This window comes from Homarus americanus, unplaced genomic scaffold (assembly GCF_018991925.1).
Source record: "Homarus americanus isolate GMGI-L3 unplaced genomic scaffold, GMGI_Hamer_2.0 scaffold51859, whole genome shotgun sequence".
NCBI classification, from domain to species: Eukaryota; Metazoa; Arthropoda; class Malacostraca; order Decapoda; family Nephropidae; genus Homarus; species Homarus americanus.
In genome coordinates this window covers 19,681,297-19,702,191 of record NW_024711292.1, presented here as the reverse complement: position 1 = coordinate 19,702,191, position 20,895 = coordinate 19,681,297, and the positions used below count along the sequence as shown (strand labels likewise).

General features: G+C 39.4%; 1 protein-coding gene across 1 annotated transcript in view; it reads right to left on the bottom strand.

Annotated features, from left to right (window-relative positions):
- Window positions 1-20,895, bottom strand: part of LOC121855423 — a gene marked incomplete in the record, with an annotated part of 222,586 nt that overhangs the window by 115,421 nt on the left and 86,270 nt on the right. The window contains 1 exon segment of the mRNA XM_042350390.1: window positions 444-608. Coding sequence (XP_042206324.1) covers window positions 444-608 — 165 coding nt within the window.

The window sequence follows — 20,895 nt, the reverse complement described above, 5'->3', positions numbered from 1 at the left end:
TACCATCAGGTTATGTTGAAGCAAAGTTTTAAGGCAACTCCCTTTCGGCACCGATAATCAAAGGTTACCGACAAAATTTTGCATGAATCTAAAGAACTGTGTAAAACATCATTTGTTATTATTAGCCATCTTAAACATTTCAGGAGGTACAGTCACTATGTTATATCAATACTGGGTGTCGCTTATTCAAGTCAAGGCTCGTGATTTAACAAAAACTTTCCTCACTTGGACTGTGCCAACTTAAATAACTGTGGGAGATGGTTAAAAGGGCGATATTAATTCTCCAGAGATTCAATAGTAAAGATATACGGATAAGCAGATCAAATGGACTCAGGAGTTCCCCTCTTGTGGTGCTTTGTTACCTTCATTTTTGGAGTCATCAAATACTGTACAGTACTATGTCATATTAATCATTATACACTAATTGTTTACAAACTACTTGCCTGACTACGAGATGCTGGTACTGAAACAGTAGAACGAGAAGGTCTTGATCCAGACCCCAGTACAGATATTGAATTAAGTTTTGCTGTGAGAGGAATAAAGTGAGCTGGTCCGCCTGCCCCTCGGCCACCAACCAAGGTCGCCACACGTCCGGTTCCATCACCAGTCTAGAAGAATTTCACCAACTGTTTTTATATACTTCACCGAAAGATTCTTTGCATCTTCTTGAAAGAGTAATGAAGTAAATCAATATCATTTAACTATTACTTAGCTCAGAAAATAAATTTTAAATTGTAATATGCACAAGTATTAAAACAGAACACAGTTATTAGAATTTAAATACAATACAGGACTTCAAATAATCAAAACCTAAGTTTCATTAGTAATAAAGTTCTTTAAAGCAGGAATTCATGAATACTGGCCCTTCATTCATATATTAAAGTACAAGCCAAGATGGTTATCAGTACCTGTACACTATCAATATTTAATTATATCCTAAAATAAAATCAATTTCCATACCTGAGACACATTTAAGAATACACTACAGTACTATACCAATTTATCTTTCACTTCCAAGCTATCTTCTTAGTAATAATTCAGGTTTCTTCTTTGTTACATTGTAATGAACTTTATCATCCAGTAATAATAGAGGATTAAACCGGAGTTCCCGGAAAAACCATGCAATGTTTGGTAAGGTCACACTGGATAATACACTCCCCATGTGTGTTAAGGCCAGGACTTGAACCCATGATAGTAGTGAGAGATGCACATGTTACCACCTAAAATTCCTTACAAAAACAATGACTATATTCATTGTTCTTCGTATAAAAAAAAAAAAATCCACGTCACAACCAATAAGGTAGTTTTAAGGTTCCTACAGCAACTCTTCAGGAAAACAGAATCAAAATATGCTCAAGCCTCAATATATGTAACATCAGCATACATTTGTGTCGCATCTTACAAACATTTAACTTACGTGCTTGGCTTTGGGAAAACATAAGAGAAGGTAGGAGCATGTACAGTATTTTCTTAATTTAATGAACTAATTCGAGCCACCCCTTTCCGTTAAATCAAAATTTTCACTAAATCAAATTTCTGTCATTTTTGCTCAATTTAGCGAACTAATTCACTAAATCGGGCGACATTCCATTAAATTTCCGTGATTCCATTAAATTCCATGCCAAAAGCACCGCTTGGCGAGTGGAGTTTGTTTACATCTACCCAGTCTGTCCTGCCGCCACAGCATGTGTGGTTCACTGCTACTTCTCGGTCAACTAACTACAATAGGGTAGAGCTATATCACAACTTTTTGTAGAGATTTTTTGATATCGAGGCTATCAAAATTATCGAAATGTTCCTATATATATATAGCGATATTTTTTTCTATTTCACAAGGGTAGTCGGGCTGGAAATATTTCAAATTTATCGCCATGGCAAACAGAGGCGCCACGTGGCCGTTAACTCACGCCTTCACGCTCGCCCGCTCAGTCTTGATTCGGCTCTCACCGCATGTAGACGCTTTACTCTCGCTCTCCAATCAAGGTCACTACATTCTCTACTACTGTCTACTGTACCAAGATGCCTAGGCGTACTATTAGTACCTGTACTACTCCTAGTTCAGGTAAGAAAAAGAAGAGGAAAACCTTTAACATTGGTGAGAAGATGAGAATTCTGGACGAGTTTGAACATGGAGCAAACGCCTCTGTTGTTGCACGCCGCTATGGAGTTAACAAAAGCACCATTCATGGCATCAGACAAGATTCGTTCAGCATTTGCTGCACCACAGTTTCCAAGACTGCCCAACACTTACGACCACCACTTTACCAAGGGATGGAAGATGCACTCAAGGCATGAACTGTAAACATGCAATGCCATAAGTTGCTTTGTCAGGTCAAATGATAAAGAATGTGGCAATAGAAATACAGTATGTACTCGCATAATGTTGTCCCGCTTAACATTGTTTCGGTACTACGTCGCTAAACTTTAGAGAACAAAAATTCGCTTAACGTCCCGGTGATCCGATATTACTTTCTACGGCGCATCACCCGCTCTCATCTGGCATTGCTATGCTCTCTCGGCTCGGCGCAGAGTCTCAGTGAATCACCACCTCCTCTGCTCCCACCCTCCTCCTCTGCTTCAGCCATACTCCTCCCCTCCCAACCTCCTTCTCCTCCTCCTCTGCTTCACTACCCACCACACATTCGCTCTACCACCTCCGCCCATCGGTGAGTACCAATACAAACATAGTTCAGCAAGTCCTCGCTTAACGTCGTCCCTCTTATTGTTGTTTCGGTACTACGTCGCTGAACTTTAGACGCCCAAAATTTGTTTAACGTCCCAGTGATACAATACTACTTCATTTTGCGTCGTCACGGACTACTTTCTACGGCGCATCACCCACTCTTGTCTCGCAGCGCTTCGCTCTCTCGGCTCGGTGCACTGCCCTTATTCCCGGAACGTCACAGCGTACCCAAGCAATGCCAAGCCAGTCTCTGTTACGACTTCACATCATCCGTACGTGCTAAAGTGTTTTTGCTCTAAAACTGTACTCTAACTATTCGAAAATGGCTTCCAAGAGCCCATCAAGTGTTACTGATGCTAATGTAGTGAAGAGGCAACGTAAGACCATTACCCTTGCTACGAAAATGGATGTATTAGCCCGATTTGAAAAAGGGAAACGTGCTGTGGACATAGCCACTGTGCTTGGTCTAACCCCCCACAACAGTGCTTACTATCTGGACCAACGCTGACAAGAATAAGGTTAATGCTGGAAGTGGTTCTTCTCAGAGTGCTACTAAGACGACTCGTACTAGAAGCACTGTGATAGAAAAGGTGGAAAAGATGTTAGCTATGTAGATGGGGACCAAAATCAATGCAATGCCCCTATGAGCCTTATGGTTATCCAGCATAAGGCCACATCCCAGTTTGATGACGTGAAGGAAACAGCCAGCCGAGGATAGTTTCAATGATTTAAGCATTGTTATAACTTCCACAATATTAAGATGACTGGTGAAGCTGCCAGTTCACATACAGTTGCTGCCAAGACATTCCCGCCAGAATTAAAACGGATTATCCAGGAGGGAGGCAACTCATTGAAGCAAGTCTTCAATGAAGATGAGACTGGTTTCTTTTGGAAGAGGATGCCTGAGAGGACCTATATCTCCAAGGAGGAGAAAAGAGTGCCAGATTTTAAAGCTGCAAAAGACCGCTTGACGATGCTGCTTAGCGCGAACACTGCCAGTAACTTCAAGCTGAAGCCTATGCTGATTTCTCGCGCTGCCAACCCACGGGCCCTGAAAGGTTACTCTAAGGATCATCTTCCTGTCATTTACAAGGCAAACAAGAAGGCATGGATAACTGGCGCCATATTTAGCCAGTGGTTAAAGGTGTATGCCATCCCTGCACTGAAGAAATACTGTGCCAAGGAGAACCTTAACTTTATTCTTCTGATCCTTGACAATGCTCCAGCTTATCCTCCCAATCTCGCCGATTTGACAGTGTAAAAGTTGTATTACTACCTCCCAACACGACAGCACTGATGCAGCCTATGGACCAAGGCATCGTCGCCGCATTCAAGGCGTATTATTTACGCCTTACCATGGCCCAGCTGCTCAAGGCTACAGACGGAGAAAATAAACCTATGATCCGAGAATATTGGCGCAGCTTCAACATTCTTCATGCAATTGACAACATTGGCAAGGCATGGGAAGAGGTTTCAGAAAGTTGCCTGAATGGTGTGTGGCATAAACTGTGGCCCGAGTGCGTCAACAGTTTTACGGGATTCACGGACTTAGTCCCAGCTGTGAATAGGGATATCCTCAGCTTGGCGAGACAGGCAGGCTTTGATGGGCTCACCAATGAAGATCTGCAACAATTAACAGAACACAGTCCCATTGAAGATTAAGATGATGAAGAAGAACCTCAACAAACACTAACTTCCAAGAGGGTGGCAGAATCATTGAACATGATACAGCAAGCAATGCAAATTGCTTCAATATGACGACCCAAACAGACTGTAGCTCAATGGTTCAACGCAGCATTGATGACAGTCTTGGTTGCTACACTGAGATCTATAAGGAGAAGAAGATGAGTAGCACCAAGCAGTCAACTCTGGATTGATTTTTTCGTCACGGGACGGCAGAAGCAGCTTCTTCACAACAGCCGGCAGCCAAGGAGGAGCAAACAACAACGGAGGAGGAGCAACCAGAGGCGGAGGAACCCCAGTCAGAGCAGGAGGATGAGGAGGCAGCTGCAGTCTCAGTGACTCACCACCCTCCTCCCCTCCCCTCCTCCTCCTTTCCTCCACTACCCACCACACACTTACTCTACCACCTCCGCCCATCAGTGAGTACCAATACAAACTTAGTACTGTAGTTCTATTTACTATTCTCTATAGAAATGGCAATAATTTTCTGTATATGTAATTTTATTCATGGAGCAAAGGGAGGCTCAGGAACGTAACTCCCATATTTTATCTATTTCTTATGGGGAAAATTGATCAGGTTAACGTTGTTTCTTATAACATCGCGTTTTTAGGAACGTAACCCCGACGTTAAGCGAGGACTTACTATACAGACACGTCTGCTTCAGCGAGAAGGACAGCCAACAAGTGAAAGTAAATTCCAAGCTAGCCAAGGCTGGCTTCACAGCTTCATCAAGAGAGCTGAATTATGTCTCTGTCAGGGGAAGCTGCATCGGCCGACACAGCTGCAGTGGAAAAAGTTAAGAGGGATTGGAAAAATGTGGTTGAGGAAGGTGGCTATACTCCAGACCAAATCTGGAATTGTGATGAGACAGGACTAAACTGAAAAAGATGCCAAAGAAGACATACTTAATGAAGGCAGAAGCCAAAGCTCCACGATTTAAGGCCAGTAAGGACAGAATAGCAGTGCTTCTCCGTGCTAATGCCGCAGGGACTCGGCGCATGAAACCTCTCGTCATTCACTCTGCTGACAGACCTCCTGCTTTTAAAAATGTGCTCCAACCTCGGCTCCCAGTCATATGGAAATCAAACAAGAAAGTCTGGATAACTGGAGATATGTTTGAAGACTGGTTTATTAATCATGTCATCCCGTACATCGAGAAAATCAGTGACAAGACACTGATCGTCGTGGATAATGCCAGCAGCCACTCAGCCCATCTCAACGATCCAAACACTGGCATCTCATTGACTACAGCATTGTCAGAAAAGAGATCGCCGAGATGTCCTCATCCCCCGTGCCATGCATGACTCAGACCACTGTGACACCAATCATCGACATGCCAGAGCCAAGCTCGCACTTCACATTGCCCCAAAACAGCAAAGGCAGCAAGCCTCCACAAGAGGTTTAATACTAAGAGTCTGGAGGATCCAGCGGTAGCACATGCTTTCAGAGAGCAACTCAAACATGGGCTTATAAACAACCCCACAGCAAACAACGTGAATCCCAGTGCCGAATGAGATACTCTTGTAATGGGCCCCTGTCTCATCAATAGAACATATTATATAAATGGGTCAATACATCTGATATTATATTCAGATTCACCACCCTGTAACTTTCCACTGGCTATGAGGTGACATGTTCAATGCACGTGATAAGGTGTGCCCACGGGAAGCTGCGTCATACTATGCTGAGTAAAGGCATAAGTAGCCGGCTCTCTGGCCACCTAAAGCGAGCAGTAGTTTGATATCCTTGACTAGAGGAAGACGTTATTTGAGAGCCGCAGTGGATGGCTCCGTCTTCCCTCGAGGGGGAACGACGTACCCATACCGTTCTCCCTCGATGGGTCACTACTCATCAGTCACTCACAGCAACTAATATCGTAAGGACGTGACCAACGTTTATATTACATAAATGCCGTCCCTTTCTCATTCACTCATATATAGTGGAACTTACGGTCAATCTACACTCAGGAATTATAGATGCAATCCTTTTATAATAAAACAAGGAACTACAGTTGGGTTTCGTTACTTAAACCCAAATAATAAATATATGTGAACGGCCTGGTTAATTGGACAATCCAGCCGATTCATACTCTTAATACTGTAATGACAAAAACCTGCAGAGAGACCCTCAGCCAGATCAAAAGAAAATGACCCAGAAATCAAAGTACTCATCGATGATAAACGTGCTGCTTTTACTGACTGGCAAAACAACTCTCAATCTCGGACCAAAGCTGATACCTTCCGCAGTAAGAAAGCGGCTGCCCAGCGAAAACTCCGCAATCTAAAGAAAGACTAACTCTAAAATAAAGCATGTGAAATACAAAATAATTGCAGATCAGCACAAGATAAGCAAATTTCTGAAATTCTATTAAAATTTTTACAGGCCAATCACTCGCGGCGCAGCCCCCTCCGCTCATCTGACGGTAACCACATTATTAAAGACGACGAAGGCCTCCTTCAGTGCTGGAAAGAGCACTACTATTCACTGCTCAACCGAAACACCGAAGTGAATGTGTTAGACTACCCAGCAGGTCCGTCAGCTTCCAGAGCTGATCCACCTCAGCTATCCTCCATCCCTGGATGAGGTAGCTACTGCCATCAAACAGATGAAAAATAACAAAGCCTCATGGCCTGATGGAATCCCAGCCGAGGTGTATTAAGCAGGAGGACTTCTGCTTACCAGCCATCTCCACTCTCTCCAGGAAAATATATGGGAAAAGGAGGAAATCCCCAAAGCTCTTGAAAATACCTCCATTGTCAACATTTATAAGACCAAGGGAGACCGGTCAGACTGTGGCAACTACAGTTGGATCTCGCTGTAGTCCGCAGCTGGCAAGATTATTGCCCGAGTCCTCCTAAACAGACTTCTTCCTGAGGCGGAAAACATTCTCCCAGAATCTCAATGTGGCTTTAGACCATCACGTGGCATCACTGACAAGACCTTTGCTGCCCGCCAGATACAGGAAAAGTGCACATAACAGCGTTGTGACCGGTACATGGCTTTCATCGACCTAACCAAGACTTTCAAATCGGTCAACAAGGAAGCCCTCTGGTGGACCCTCAGCCGGTTTGGCTGCCCGCCAAAATTAATTGCCATTGTGAGGCAACTCCACGATGGCATGAACGGCAGTGTCGTTCACAATGGCACATAGTCTAAGTTCTTCCCCATCCAAACAGAGGGTTACACAAGGATGTGTACTGGCACCAACTCTCTTTTCCATTTTCTTGGCTGCCTTCCTTACTCGTGCCAGTGCGAATCTTGCCGCTGGGGTGGACATCCAGTACTTGATGAAGGAGGGGTCTTTTCAAAATAAGACGACTCCAAGCAGGAAAAAAGGTGTCAGCAGCTTCCATTACTGAGCTTCAGTATGCAGACGACCTCAAACTTGCCGCTCACCTACAAAGACGCGTATGCAACACACCAGCCTTGAGGTGAATGCCCCCCTCCTAAAAACCTTCCATGACGCCTGTTGGACCCCTACTCCACGGCCCCCTGACGAAGACACGATGATCCTTCCCATACTGGCCAGATATTATGTGTTAAAGAAATATCCATTCCTTCCTTAGGCTTTAGTAAGCATTTGCCTCCAGGTGTAATGTTAACCTACATCTATTGAGGATAAAATCTTTCACCTACAAATTGACAAAAACACATTTGCTGTCATCAGACATATCGAGTTGCCTCAACAATTGCAACCCCAATTGCAACCCCAGTTGCAATTGGGGTTGCAATTTCAAATTCTGTGTCATTACTAAGGAATAACGAAGTCTCTAGTGCACTCTAAGATTGAAGAGAGAAAACGGAGGACTCAGGCATCCTGAAACGAGAGAAAACGGACTCCTATGATGGGGGACACAGGCACTCACACTGACAGACTTGACAATCACTTACTTGACAAGTTTTACCAACCATTAGTTGTGTACGTTATCTAGTGAATTTAGTCAATATTGTACAGTACAAGTACACTGCATTACAGTGGTCCCTCAGTTAACAATGGACCTAAGTGCAAACCTGTACTGTACATGTACTAAATGAATACGGTGTTAAAATTGTTATATCTATTTCAAATATAGCTTGTTTATACAGGTAGTCAAATATATCACTATCTTACGAGAATCCCAGCAATGTAAGTTATATTCACCCAGGTCGTTTGGGTGGCAAATTATGAAAAGAGCTTAGTCACTCTTAAGGAATGATAAATAAACACGCAGGCCTTCAGCACCAACTGTCAAATCATATCCCCCCCCCCCCCAGCTCCCTCGCGTGGGAGGTTTCAGGCCTTAAGTTTTTCATATAATATCTCAGACTATAGGAGAATATAATTTGCATTGCTGAAATCCTTGCAAGACAGAGATTAATTTGAATATAAACGTCATATATTTTGCTCAGGAGATAAAAATTGTAGTACATTAGTGCACAATACTGTAGTACATTTTATAATATAAAGTTTTTCAACTGTATTTTTGGGTAGATTTACATAAATTTCTTCATTTATTTTCATCCATTTACATGCACACACCGTACTAAAAGAAACATAAAACAAATAAATGACCTTAGTGCAAAGCTGGAGTGAACATGTACTAATTTGATTACGGTACTAAAATTGTTACGTCTAGTGCAAATTATAGCATGTTTACATTCAAATTAATCAGTATCTTACAATGTTAATTATTTTCACCCAGGTCATGTCACTGGCTTTTTATAAGAGCGAAGCTTAGTCACTTAAGAACTGATAAATATACACGCGTTAGACCTGGGCCTGTGCCAACTGTCAAACGTACTACCTCCCCTCCCCCCCCACCCTCTCTCTCCCCCATCTGCTTGGCGTTGCTGGAATCCTTGTAAAACAGTGAATAATTTTAATATAAACGTCATGTATTTTGCACAAGAGATAAAAATTAATCACCTGTATCGCATTTAAGAGTAAGAGTGTATATGTACGTATCTAGTATTCCACATACATGTAAGTATAAATACAAAGTTTATGTGATGATCGGACAGCGTCCATTTCGGTTAACGTCACGTTTCCAAGAACATATCTAGGACGTTAACCGGCGCATGACTGTATTTGATTCTAAAATTTCTCTCTAGTGCAAACCATGGCATGTTAATATTCAAATTAATCACTATCTTATAAGAATGCCAGCAATGTAAATTATATTCTCCCCAGTCACTTCTGTGACATTTTATAAACAAAAAACAAAAACTCAATCTAAAGGATATAAACAAATAAATACTTCACTAGACCTTCAGCCCCAACTGTCAAACATATCAACCGAACCTCTCCCCCCCCATTTTCCCATCAGCTGATCACTTGTAAACAGACTATTTCACATCCCTTAATTTTAGCTGTGTTGATTTATGAGTGTTTGTTTTAACATAATACAGTCGGCCCTTCACATACGCGGGTTTAGCATTCATGGATTCGCAAAAACGCGGATTGCCCCGCAAGGGGAATATTCTGTACATTGAAGTAATTGAAGTACATTCAAATCGCGCGCCATTCAATTCACGCGCAGCACCGAACACGGGACACCGCCCGCTCCCGCAACCTCACACACACACGCATAGCTCTCCCTCACTCAGTCAGTCTCGCTGTAACCACACTTGTGTTGACATCAGCATTGTAGTTGCAAAAATATTACATTTCCGTGAATGTATTATATCAAGCACAGTATGAATAGAATATCACTAATATAAGAGTATTTTAACCGAAAACTACTAAAAAAACGAGTAACATCTCTTGAACATCGGAAGGTTAGGTAAAGTCTCTTGTTTTCGTCATGTATTTTATCCTAATTTACATTGAAATACATCACGTTTCAGCAAAAGTACTATTTATTTCTGAGAATATGGAAATGTAATATTTTGCAGAAATGACGTACGTATTACAGTGGAAAGTGACGAAAGCAATGACTTTCGCTTTCTTTCGCTCAAAAGATGTTACCGTAATCGGTTTTCGAATGGTTTTCAGTTAAAAAACTGTTGTATTACAATAATATTCTATCCTAATTCACTAGTGATGCAACAGTTTTTTAACTGAAAACCAATGAAAAAGCAATTATGGTAACATCTTTTGAACGAAAGAAAGCGAAAGTCATTGTTTTCGTCACGATTTTGTCCCACATTCCACTGTAATACTTACGTCATTTCAGCAAAAATATTTCATTTCTGTGAATGTAGTATATCAAGCACAGTATGAATATAATATCGTTGTAATATAACAGTATTTTAACCGAAAACTATTAAAAAAACGAGTAACATCTCTTGAACATTGGAAGGTTAGGTGAAGTCTTTTGTTTTCATGTATTTTATCCTATTTTACATTGAAATACATCACGTTTCAGCAAAATTACTATTTATTTCCAAGAATATATTCATTCAGGCGCAGTTTAGGTAAAATATACGTGTGATGTAAAATTTTTTTAATTGAAAACGATTCGAAAAACACGTACCCTCTAGCCCTGTTCAAGGAGAAGACTGGGAGAAGCTGTTTGGTGCTGCAGACGATGGCAAGGAAAATTATTTGGATGGATTTTAATGAAAACATTCAGAAATATGGTATCGTAGTACAGTCAACCCTCACTTTATGCGGTTAATGTAACCCACAGGGTACCGCGGAAAGTGAGAAACGCGTAAAGTGAATAACATAACATATGGGATTAAATGAAATAGAGACCAGCTGACCCCCAAACTCCACTTTTTCCAGCACAATACCTATGTTCTAGTAAAAATAACATCTTAATTTTATGATGGTACATGCACACAATTAATACTTAAGAGAAATAGAGAAATACAGTCGCCAAGCAAATGTCCATTCAAATAATGGACTCAACTCCCTCCCCCTCTTCTCACACTACACTCGCTGGCTCTTCCCTCTGAGAAATTTTGGGGGGAAAACCAGGTATAGTAATAAATAATACCTCAAACTAAAGTTAGGATAATATAATTGACATTGCTGGATTCCTTGTAAGACCAGGAATATTTTGAATATAAATGTCATATATTTTTCACAAAAGATAACATATTTACTCAGAGTTAACATTACATCTAAAATTTGTATGTCTAATGCAAAATCTATGATGTTTATATTCAAAATGATCATCAAATTGTAAGAATTCCAGCAATGTAAATTATATTCTGGCCGGGTAATTTGTATGAATTTTATGAGCTAAAACAAATATCTTCAGTTAATAAAAAAAAAAATATTCTTCACGACACTATCTGTCAATCAAAGTACCCCACCTTGCCTCCCCCCCTCTTCCAAGCGCCAGATGGTCAGTCCGTCCCAACCCTCCCCCCACCTCCCACCAACCCTCCCTTCAAGAGAAAGAGTGGGTGAAAAAACTAGATTTTAACATTTAGTATTAAATAATACCTCAGATTAAAGTTAGGATAATATAATTGACATTGCTGGATTCCTTGTAAGACCAGGAATATTTTGAATATAAATGTCATATATTTTGCACAAAAGATAAGATATTTACTCAGACTAAACATTATATCTAAAAATTTTATGTCTAATGCAAAATATATGATGTTTATATTCAAAATGATCATCAAATTGTAAGAATTCCAGCAATGTAAATTATATTCTGGCCGGGTAATTTGTATGAATTTTATGAGCTAAAATAAAAATCTTCAGTTAATAAAAAAAAAATATTCTTCACACGGTAACAGATGGTCGGTCGCCGGTCCCTCCCACCCCCCCACCCCCCACCAACAGTCCCTACTAGATAAATGTGTGGGAATACCAGACTGTTTACCTTTTTAGTAATAAATAATAAATCAGACTAAAGTTAGGATAATATAATTGACATTGCTGGATTCCTTGTAAGACCAGGAATATTTTGAATATAAATGTCATATATTTTGCACAAGATAACATATTTACTCAGGAGTAAACATTATATCTAAAATTTGTATGTCTAATGCAAAATCTATGATGTTTATATTCAAAATGATCATCAAATTGTAAGAATTCCAGCAATGTAAATTATATTCTGGCCGGATAATTTGTATGAATTTTATGAGCTAAATAAAAAACTTATACTTCACCCGTGTAAAGGGGTACACCCACCGCGGAATGTGAGCATCCTGGGTTCTGGCAGGGCACCGCGTTAACGTGGAAACGTGGAATGTGGGACCGCGTAAAGTGAGGGTTGACTGTATTTATTCAAGTCAATTAGGATAGAATATTATTGTAATACAACAGTAGTGACGATGTGGAGGAGGCGGAGGGATAGAGCGGGGAGGAGGTGACTGGCGGGAGCAGGGACGAGTGGAGATGCCAGCCAGTGCATTACGGGTGTATTAATTGTTTTTATAGCTATTTTTGCATTTTAATGTTAAATACTGTCCATTACGTTTCAACAAAACTACCATTTATTTCTGAGAACATGGAAATGTAATATTTTTGCTGAAATGATGTACGTATTACAGTGGAAAGTGACGAAAGCAATGACTTTCTCTTTCTTTCGTTGAAAAGATGTTACCGTAATCGCTTTTCGAATGGTTTTCAGTTGTGGGATTATAAGGCTAATGATAGGCTAGAATATTATTGTAATACAGTACGAGTACAACAGTTTTTTAACTGAAAACCATTCGAAAAGAGATTACGGTAAAATCTTTTGAACAACGAAAGAAAGCAAAAGTCTTTCCTCATGATTTTATCCCACTTACCACTATAATAAGTACGTCATTCCAGCAAAAATATTACATTTCCATATTTATTTCTGAGAATATATTCATTCAGTCACAGTTAAGGTAAAATATACTTGTGATGTAATATTTTAATGAAAATCCAGCATCGTAGTTTTATCTTGTTTCAAATTTAATTAACAAAGATTGATGTTTCAAATGTAATGAACAAAAATTTATGTCCAGTATCTATAAATTAACTTTAATAAATGAATACTTTGTTTTACATAGTGCCGTGCTCCCATACCATGGATTTGGCTACTTTGGGCTGGCAAGAGATCTGCCCTGGCAACTGTACCGACACTCACAGCTGGTGGTGTGTTGGTGCATCGTTTCCATTGTTTACTGGTAGTTACTGGTAAATATTTTTCAACCTAACGAAACTATTACCCGTTTAGAGGTCGACCCCCAATTTTTGCCAAATAATTTGGTCTTAAAAACTCGAACTACACACAGGTATATACGGTAAATAAGGACATGGGGGGCCAGGGATTTTTGGGGGGGGGGGGCAGCAATAGTACACGGATTTTTAACATTCACGGGTATCTCTGTTACCTAACCCCCGCGAATGTTAAGGGCCGACTGTACTACAAAAAACAATGTTTTATTTATTCTAGGAGATGGACTGAGGTGCTTCTGGGAAGACTTTCAGTCTTTAGTATTTTGTGTTTCTCTTAAGTACCAAACTTAATTATTCCATTGAAACAACACTTTGATTTAGTGTGAATTCGGTTTAAAGCGACCCCTCTTGGAACGGATCTCGTATTATATCGACGTTCTACAGTATATCGAGCAGTGGTCCTCCCCACCCTGTTACATGGTGGTGAGACATGGGTCACATACAGGAGGCACCTCATGGCACTTAAAACTTTCATCAACGTAGTCTACGTTCCATCCTCATTGTTCGCTGGGAAGACAAGAGAACAAATGCCAGAACAGGTATTCTTGCCGACACCAACCGTAGGAGCATCGAGGCTACCATTATCCATGAACAACTACGTTGGACTAGCCATGTTACCCGCATAGACGACAGTAGACTGTCAAAGCAGCTACTTTACAGTCACCTAACAAATAGTAAACGTAACGCTGCTGGGCAACTGAAAAGGTATAAGGATAGTCTTAAGACAAACCTGAAAAAATGCAAAATCGATCCCCTCACCTGGGAGGCAGACAAAGGCCAATGCCGGAAAGACGCTGCCGCCGCCCTTCCCGCACTAGATGTAGTCCCCTACATATGCAACATCTGTGAACGACGCTGCAGGTCCCTTTAGTCACCTCAAAACTCACCGACCTAGATGACATCCTTAATAACTCACATCATTGTATCATAGCTGGATGATCGTCATACCCGATTCAGAGTGACAGCACATTAGTAGTACAGTCAACCCTCGCTTTACGTGGTCCCACTTTACGCGTTTCCACGTTTACGTGGTACCCTGCCGAACACGGAATGCTCACTTTCCGCAGTGTGTGTACCCTTTTACGCGGAGAGCGGCGCGAGCAGGGTGCGCACAAGGTCGCCCAGTCATCAAAACATTACCGAGTTCTTCACCCGCCACCCACCACAGCCAGCCCAAGTCAGTGATAATGATAGTGAGGATATGGACTTATGTGGACTTTGAGGGGTTTGACAAAGAGGCCCCGCAAGCCTCTGTGGTGGAGAGTGATACACTTAATACAAGTGATACAGGTGAGGGCCAATAATCTGCCCTCTGCCTTGGAACCAACCCCCCATCCCTGTGTGCCCACCCATCTTTTCTACTAATGTAAGTGTTAAAAAACCTAATATTATTGATATTTCTCTTAATTATTAATTGTGTGTGCATACCATCATAAAGTTAAGAAGTTATTTTTACTACAAAGTAGGTATTGTGTCTGAAAAAGTGGAGTTTGGGGGTCGGCCCGGTCTCTATTTCAATTAATCCCATATGTTATGTTGTTCACTTTACGCGGGCCGCCGTGGGTTCTATTGACCGCGTAAAGTGAGGGTTCACTGTAGTAGTATTGTGTAAGGGTGTATGTGTGATGTTTAGGTGGTGTTAGTGTGTGTAGAACAGTGTGGGTAATATTGGTGTGTCTAGTACTGTGTGGGTAATGTGAGCTGAGCGTCGTTGACGGAAGCGAACCTTTTTGTGGGTAAGCATCGTGTGATCAGTTTCCCTCCTTCCTCACTCAAGTGTGGCTAATTGTGATACGACGATGAATTTGATACCATAATGTTCCTTAATAAATTCTCTATGAGATATTTCCAATAATATATCCTTAAATAAAATATTTCAATATGATATAGTGATGAGAATTCCATTCTTTTATATAAAAAATAAGAAATGTTGATATCGTTGTCAGTAAAATCAGTTCTAATTTCCTTAGACACCCCATCTTTTTTATCAAAATAATCCTGAATACTTTATCTAAAAAGTTTGGTTAAATAAATATATTTAAAAAACAAAAACTCTATATGATACGGTTCGTTAGCCGCTTGAGCGATAGGTCATGTCTCTGTTACCCACTGTTAGCAAGTACTGGGCATGCACTGGCTCCTGAATGTATCTGAACCTGTTCCAGTGTTGGTCAAGTTTGGTCTTGAAAGAGCTCGCTCACACTCGATGCCGTCACAACACTCTCTGGCAGGTTGTTTCATGAGTTCACAACTCTCTCCAAAAAAGTTTGCCCTCACAGTTTTCTGAACTTGCAGCTTCTTCAACCTTGAGCTGTGACCCCTTGTGGGGTGAGCTGTTAGTTATTTACGGAAACACCACTGTACAATATTATTCATACTGTAAACATAATAATGTACTGTATACTACTGTATACTGTATATTATACTCAACAACAGATCCTGTCATCTTTAGCCTAGAGTAGGCAGACACTTCACTCAATTGACTGTAATACATAACTGTAATCATGTCTTAACACTTGTGATGAAGGTTGGGTGGGAGATTATTGGGTCATATAACTAACCTGACCTGATGCAGTGTCAGGTCACCCAGTGTTCGGTGGGGGATTAGTGGGTCTTATGACCTGAAGATGTCTTGAATGACATTACTTTTTACCTATGAGGTATATTCATAGTACTGTACTGTATTGTATATGAAGGGTACAGGTATTAATAAGCAGATTATTACAGTAACATATCTTTACTAATTATTGAAAAATCAAACAATATTGTACCATGAATAAGGCAGTACTTTAATTGTGTGTGTTTTATTCTAAATTTTATTTACTATAAATTATTATTATTATTATTATTATTATTATTATTATTATTATTATTATTATTATGATTATTACTATTATTATTATTATTATTATTAAATTTTTGCCCCCAGGCCCCGATGTGGGTCAGTGACCTGTGCCCGGGTGGACACAGCATTCGTTATAATTTTTACTTATGTTAGAGATGAATTTAATACCAGAATGATCCTCTATGAAATGTTTCCAATATAATGTCCTTGAATGACAAGCTGAATTAGAAGGTAAAAATAAGTATTTTACTGGATGTTAAGGGTACTGGTATAAGAATTTATTTGAAATATTCCATGACATTCGATACAATAATATCCCTGAGCAGTTTTCCCTGTGATAAAGCCATAATTTTGAGCAGCATATTACTGTACTCATTTTGTACTCAATGTACTATGCTAAAGGACTAAAAATTTTATCTCTTGTGCAAACTATGAGATGTTAATATTCAAATTAATTGCTATCTTGCAAGGACTCCAGCAATGGAAGTTATATTCTCTTAAATCAAGTCTGTGACATTTTATATGAGAAAACTTTAAGCCTAAAACAAAATTCATCCCATCATCGTATATGGAGGCGTATAAGTCGACCTGGCATATAAGTCGCGCCCCCCCCCCCTTTTCAAGCAAAGAAATCTGGTCAAAGAGGTATACAGTCGGCCCTTAACATTCATGGGGTTTAGGTAACAGAGATACCCGTGAATGTTAAAAATCCGTGTACTATTGCTGCCCCCCCGCCTAAAAAATCCCTGGCCCCCCATGTCCTTATTTACCATATATACCTGTGTGTAGTTCAAGTTTTTAAGACAAATTATTTGGCCAAAATTGGGGGTCGACCTCTAAACGGGTAATAGTTTTGTTAGGTTGAAAAATATTTACCAGTAACTACCAGTAAACAATGGAAACGATGCACCAACACACCACCAGCTGTGAGTGTCGGTACAGTTGCCAGGGCAGATCTCTTGCCAGCCCAAAGTAGCCAAATCCATGGTATGGGAGCACGGGACTATGTAAAACAAAGTATTCATTTATTAAAGTTAATTTATAGATACTGGACATAAATTTTTGTTCATTACATTTGAAACATCAATCTTTGTTAATTAAATTTGAAACAAGATAAAACTACGATGCTGGATTTTCATTAAAATATTACATCACAAGTATATTTTACCTTAACTGTGACTGAATGAATATATTCTCGGAAATAAATATGGAAATGTAATATTTTTGCTGGAATGACGTACTTATTATAGTAGTAAGTGGGATAAAATCATGACGAAAGACTTTTGCTTTCTTTCGTTATTCAAAATATTTTACCGTAATCGCTTTTTGAATGGTTGTCAGTTAAAAAACTGTTGTACTCGTACTGTATTACAATAATATTCTAGCCTATCATTAGCCTTATAATCCCACAACTGAAAACCATTCGAAAAGCGATTACGGTAACATCTTTTGAACGAAAGAAAGAGGAAGTCATTGCTTTCGTCACTTTCCACTGTAATACGTACATCATTTCAGCAAAAATATTACATTTCCAAGTTCTCAGAAATAAATGGTAGTTTTGTTGAAACGTAATGGACAGTATTTAACATTAAAATGCAAAAATAGCTATAAAAACAATTAATACACCCGTAATGTACTAGCTGGCATCTCCACTTGTCCCTGCTCCCGCCAGTCACCTCCTCCCCGCTCTATCCCTCCGCCTCCTCCACATCGTCACTACTGTTGTATTACAATAATATTCTATCCTAATTGACTTGAATAAATACTACAATACCATATTTCTGAATATTTTCATTAAAATCCATCCAAATCATTTTCCTTGCCATCGTCTGCAGCACCAAACAGCTTCTCCCAGTCCTCTCCTTGAACAGGGCTAGAGGGTACGTGTTTTTCGAATCATTTTCAATTAAAAAAATGTTACATCACACGTATATTTTACCTAAACTGCGCCTGAATGAATATATTCTTGGAAATAAATAGTAATTTTGCTGAAACGTGATGTATTTCAATGTAAAATAGGATAAAATACATGAAAACAAAAGACTTCACCTAACCTTCCAATGTTCAAGAGATGTTACTCGTTTTTTAATAGTTTTCGGTTAAAATACTGTTATATTACAATGATATTATATTCATACTGTGCTTGATATACTACATTCACAGAAATGAAATATTTTTGCTGAAATGACGTAAGTATTACAGTGGAATGTGGGACAAAATCGTGACGAAAACAATGACTTTCGCTTTCTTTCGTTCAAAAGATGTTACCATAATTGCTTTTTCATTGGTTTTCAGTTAAAAACTGTTGCATCACAAGTGAATTAGGATAGAATATTATTGTAATACAACAGTTTTTTAACTGAAAACCATTCGAAAACCGATTACGGTAACATCTTTTGAGCGAAAGTCATTGCTTTCGTCACTTTCCACTGTAATACGTACGTCATTTCTGCAAAATATTACATTTCCATATTCTCAGAAATAAATAGTACTTTTGCTGAAACGTGATGTATTTCAATGTAAATTAGGATAAAATACATGACGAAAACAAGAGACTTTACCTAACCTTCCGATGTTCAAGAGATGTTACTCGTTTTTTTAGCAGTTTTCAGTTAAAATACTCTTATATTAGTGATATTCTATTCATACTGTGCTTGATATAATACATTCACGGAAATGTAATATTTTTGCAACTACAATGCTGATGTCAACACAAGCGTGGTTACAGCGAGACTGACTGAGTGAGGGAGAGCTATGCGTGTGTGTGTGAGGTTGCTGGAGCGGGCGGTGTCCCGTGTTCGGTGCCGCGCGCGAGTTGAATGGCGCGCGATTTGAATGTACTTCAATTACTTCAATATACAGAATATTCCTCTGGCGGGGCAATCCGCGTATTTGCGAATCCGTGAATGCTAAACCCGCGTATGTGAAGGGCCGACTGTACCTACAGTATAAGTGTATAAGTCGACTCCCCAACTCCAGCAGCTATCAAGTGTTGTGAAGGACCAAGTCAACAATCAAAACACATACATAAACAGGTAAACAAGCCACTCTATACATGGCGTCACACACAATGTCATTAGTGACTGACTCTACTGCATGGTTTCACACACTTGATCACACACACTCTTAAAACATCAACAACAAAAGGTGTTTAAATAAAACTACGGAGAAAAACTTTATTACATCCATAATAGAAATAAAGCAACTACAGTAAACGTCCAAAAATCCGGATGCCAGAAATCCGGACCACCCGAGAATCCGGACTTTTCAAAAACGATTTTTTTTTTTAGCGGGCATTTGTGTGCATGTGCGCATGCGTGAGCGCCACAGCTGCACAGCGACAACAAGCGACCACGTGGTCGCCACTTTAAAATGGGCAATCAAACTGTGACAACATACAGTATATACTCGTCTATAACTCCCCCTCGTTATCAGTCGACCCTGATTTTTTGACCAAGAAATCGTTAATTTATGATATTCCTCGTTTATAGTTCCACCCACGTTTTTGAGGGTAATGGAACAACAAAACCACTAAAAACACTCTACGTCCTATAAACAGAGGCTCGCCGTGCATGAAACACAAGTGCTGAAGGCAAATTGTTTACCATTTATTATTACGACACTTTACACTGAAACGCGGGTAGTTTCAACAAAAATATTGTATATTTCCATTCAAGTATTTATTCAAGTCAATTAGGAGGGAATATTATTGAAATACAACAGTTTTTAAACTAAACCATTCGAAAAGCGATTACGGTAACATCTTTTGAACGAAAGAAAGCGAAAGTCATTGTTTTCGTCATGATTTTATCCCACTTTCCACTGTAATACGTATGTAATTTCAGGAAAAATATTACATTTCCGTGAATGTATTATATCAAGCACAGTATGAATAGAATATCATTGTAATATATCAGAATTTTAACTGAAAACTATTAAAAAAACGAGTAACATCTCAAGAACATCGGAAGCTTAGGTAAAGTCTTTTGTTTTCGTCATGTATTTTATCCTATTTTACATTGAAATACGTCACGTTTCCACAAAATTACTATTTATCTCCGAGAATATATTCATTCAGTCGCAGTTTAGGTAAAATAGATGAGTGATGTAATAGTTTTTTAACTGAAAACGATTCGAAAAACACGTACCCTCTAGCCCTGTTCAAAGAGAGGAATGGGAGAAGCTGTTTGGTGCTGCAGACGATGACAAGGAAAATGATTTGGATGGATTTTAATGAAAATATTCAGAAATATGGTATCGTAGTATTTATTCAAGTCAATTAGGATAGAATATTATTGTAATACAACAGTTTTTGAACTGAAAACCATTCGAAAAGCGATTACGGTAACATCTTTTGAACGAAAGAAAGCGAAAGTCATTGTTTTCATCACGATTTTATCCCACTTTCCACTGTAATAAGTACGTTCAGCAAAAATATTACATTTCCGTGAATGCATTATATCAAGCACAGTATGAATAGAATACCATTGTAATATAACAATATTTTGAGTCCTACTCTTTCCATTTACAGAGTACTGTACAAGCCCATAATAATGGCTCCTAAAGTAGATAAACTTCGTTGT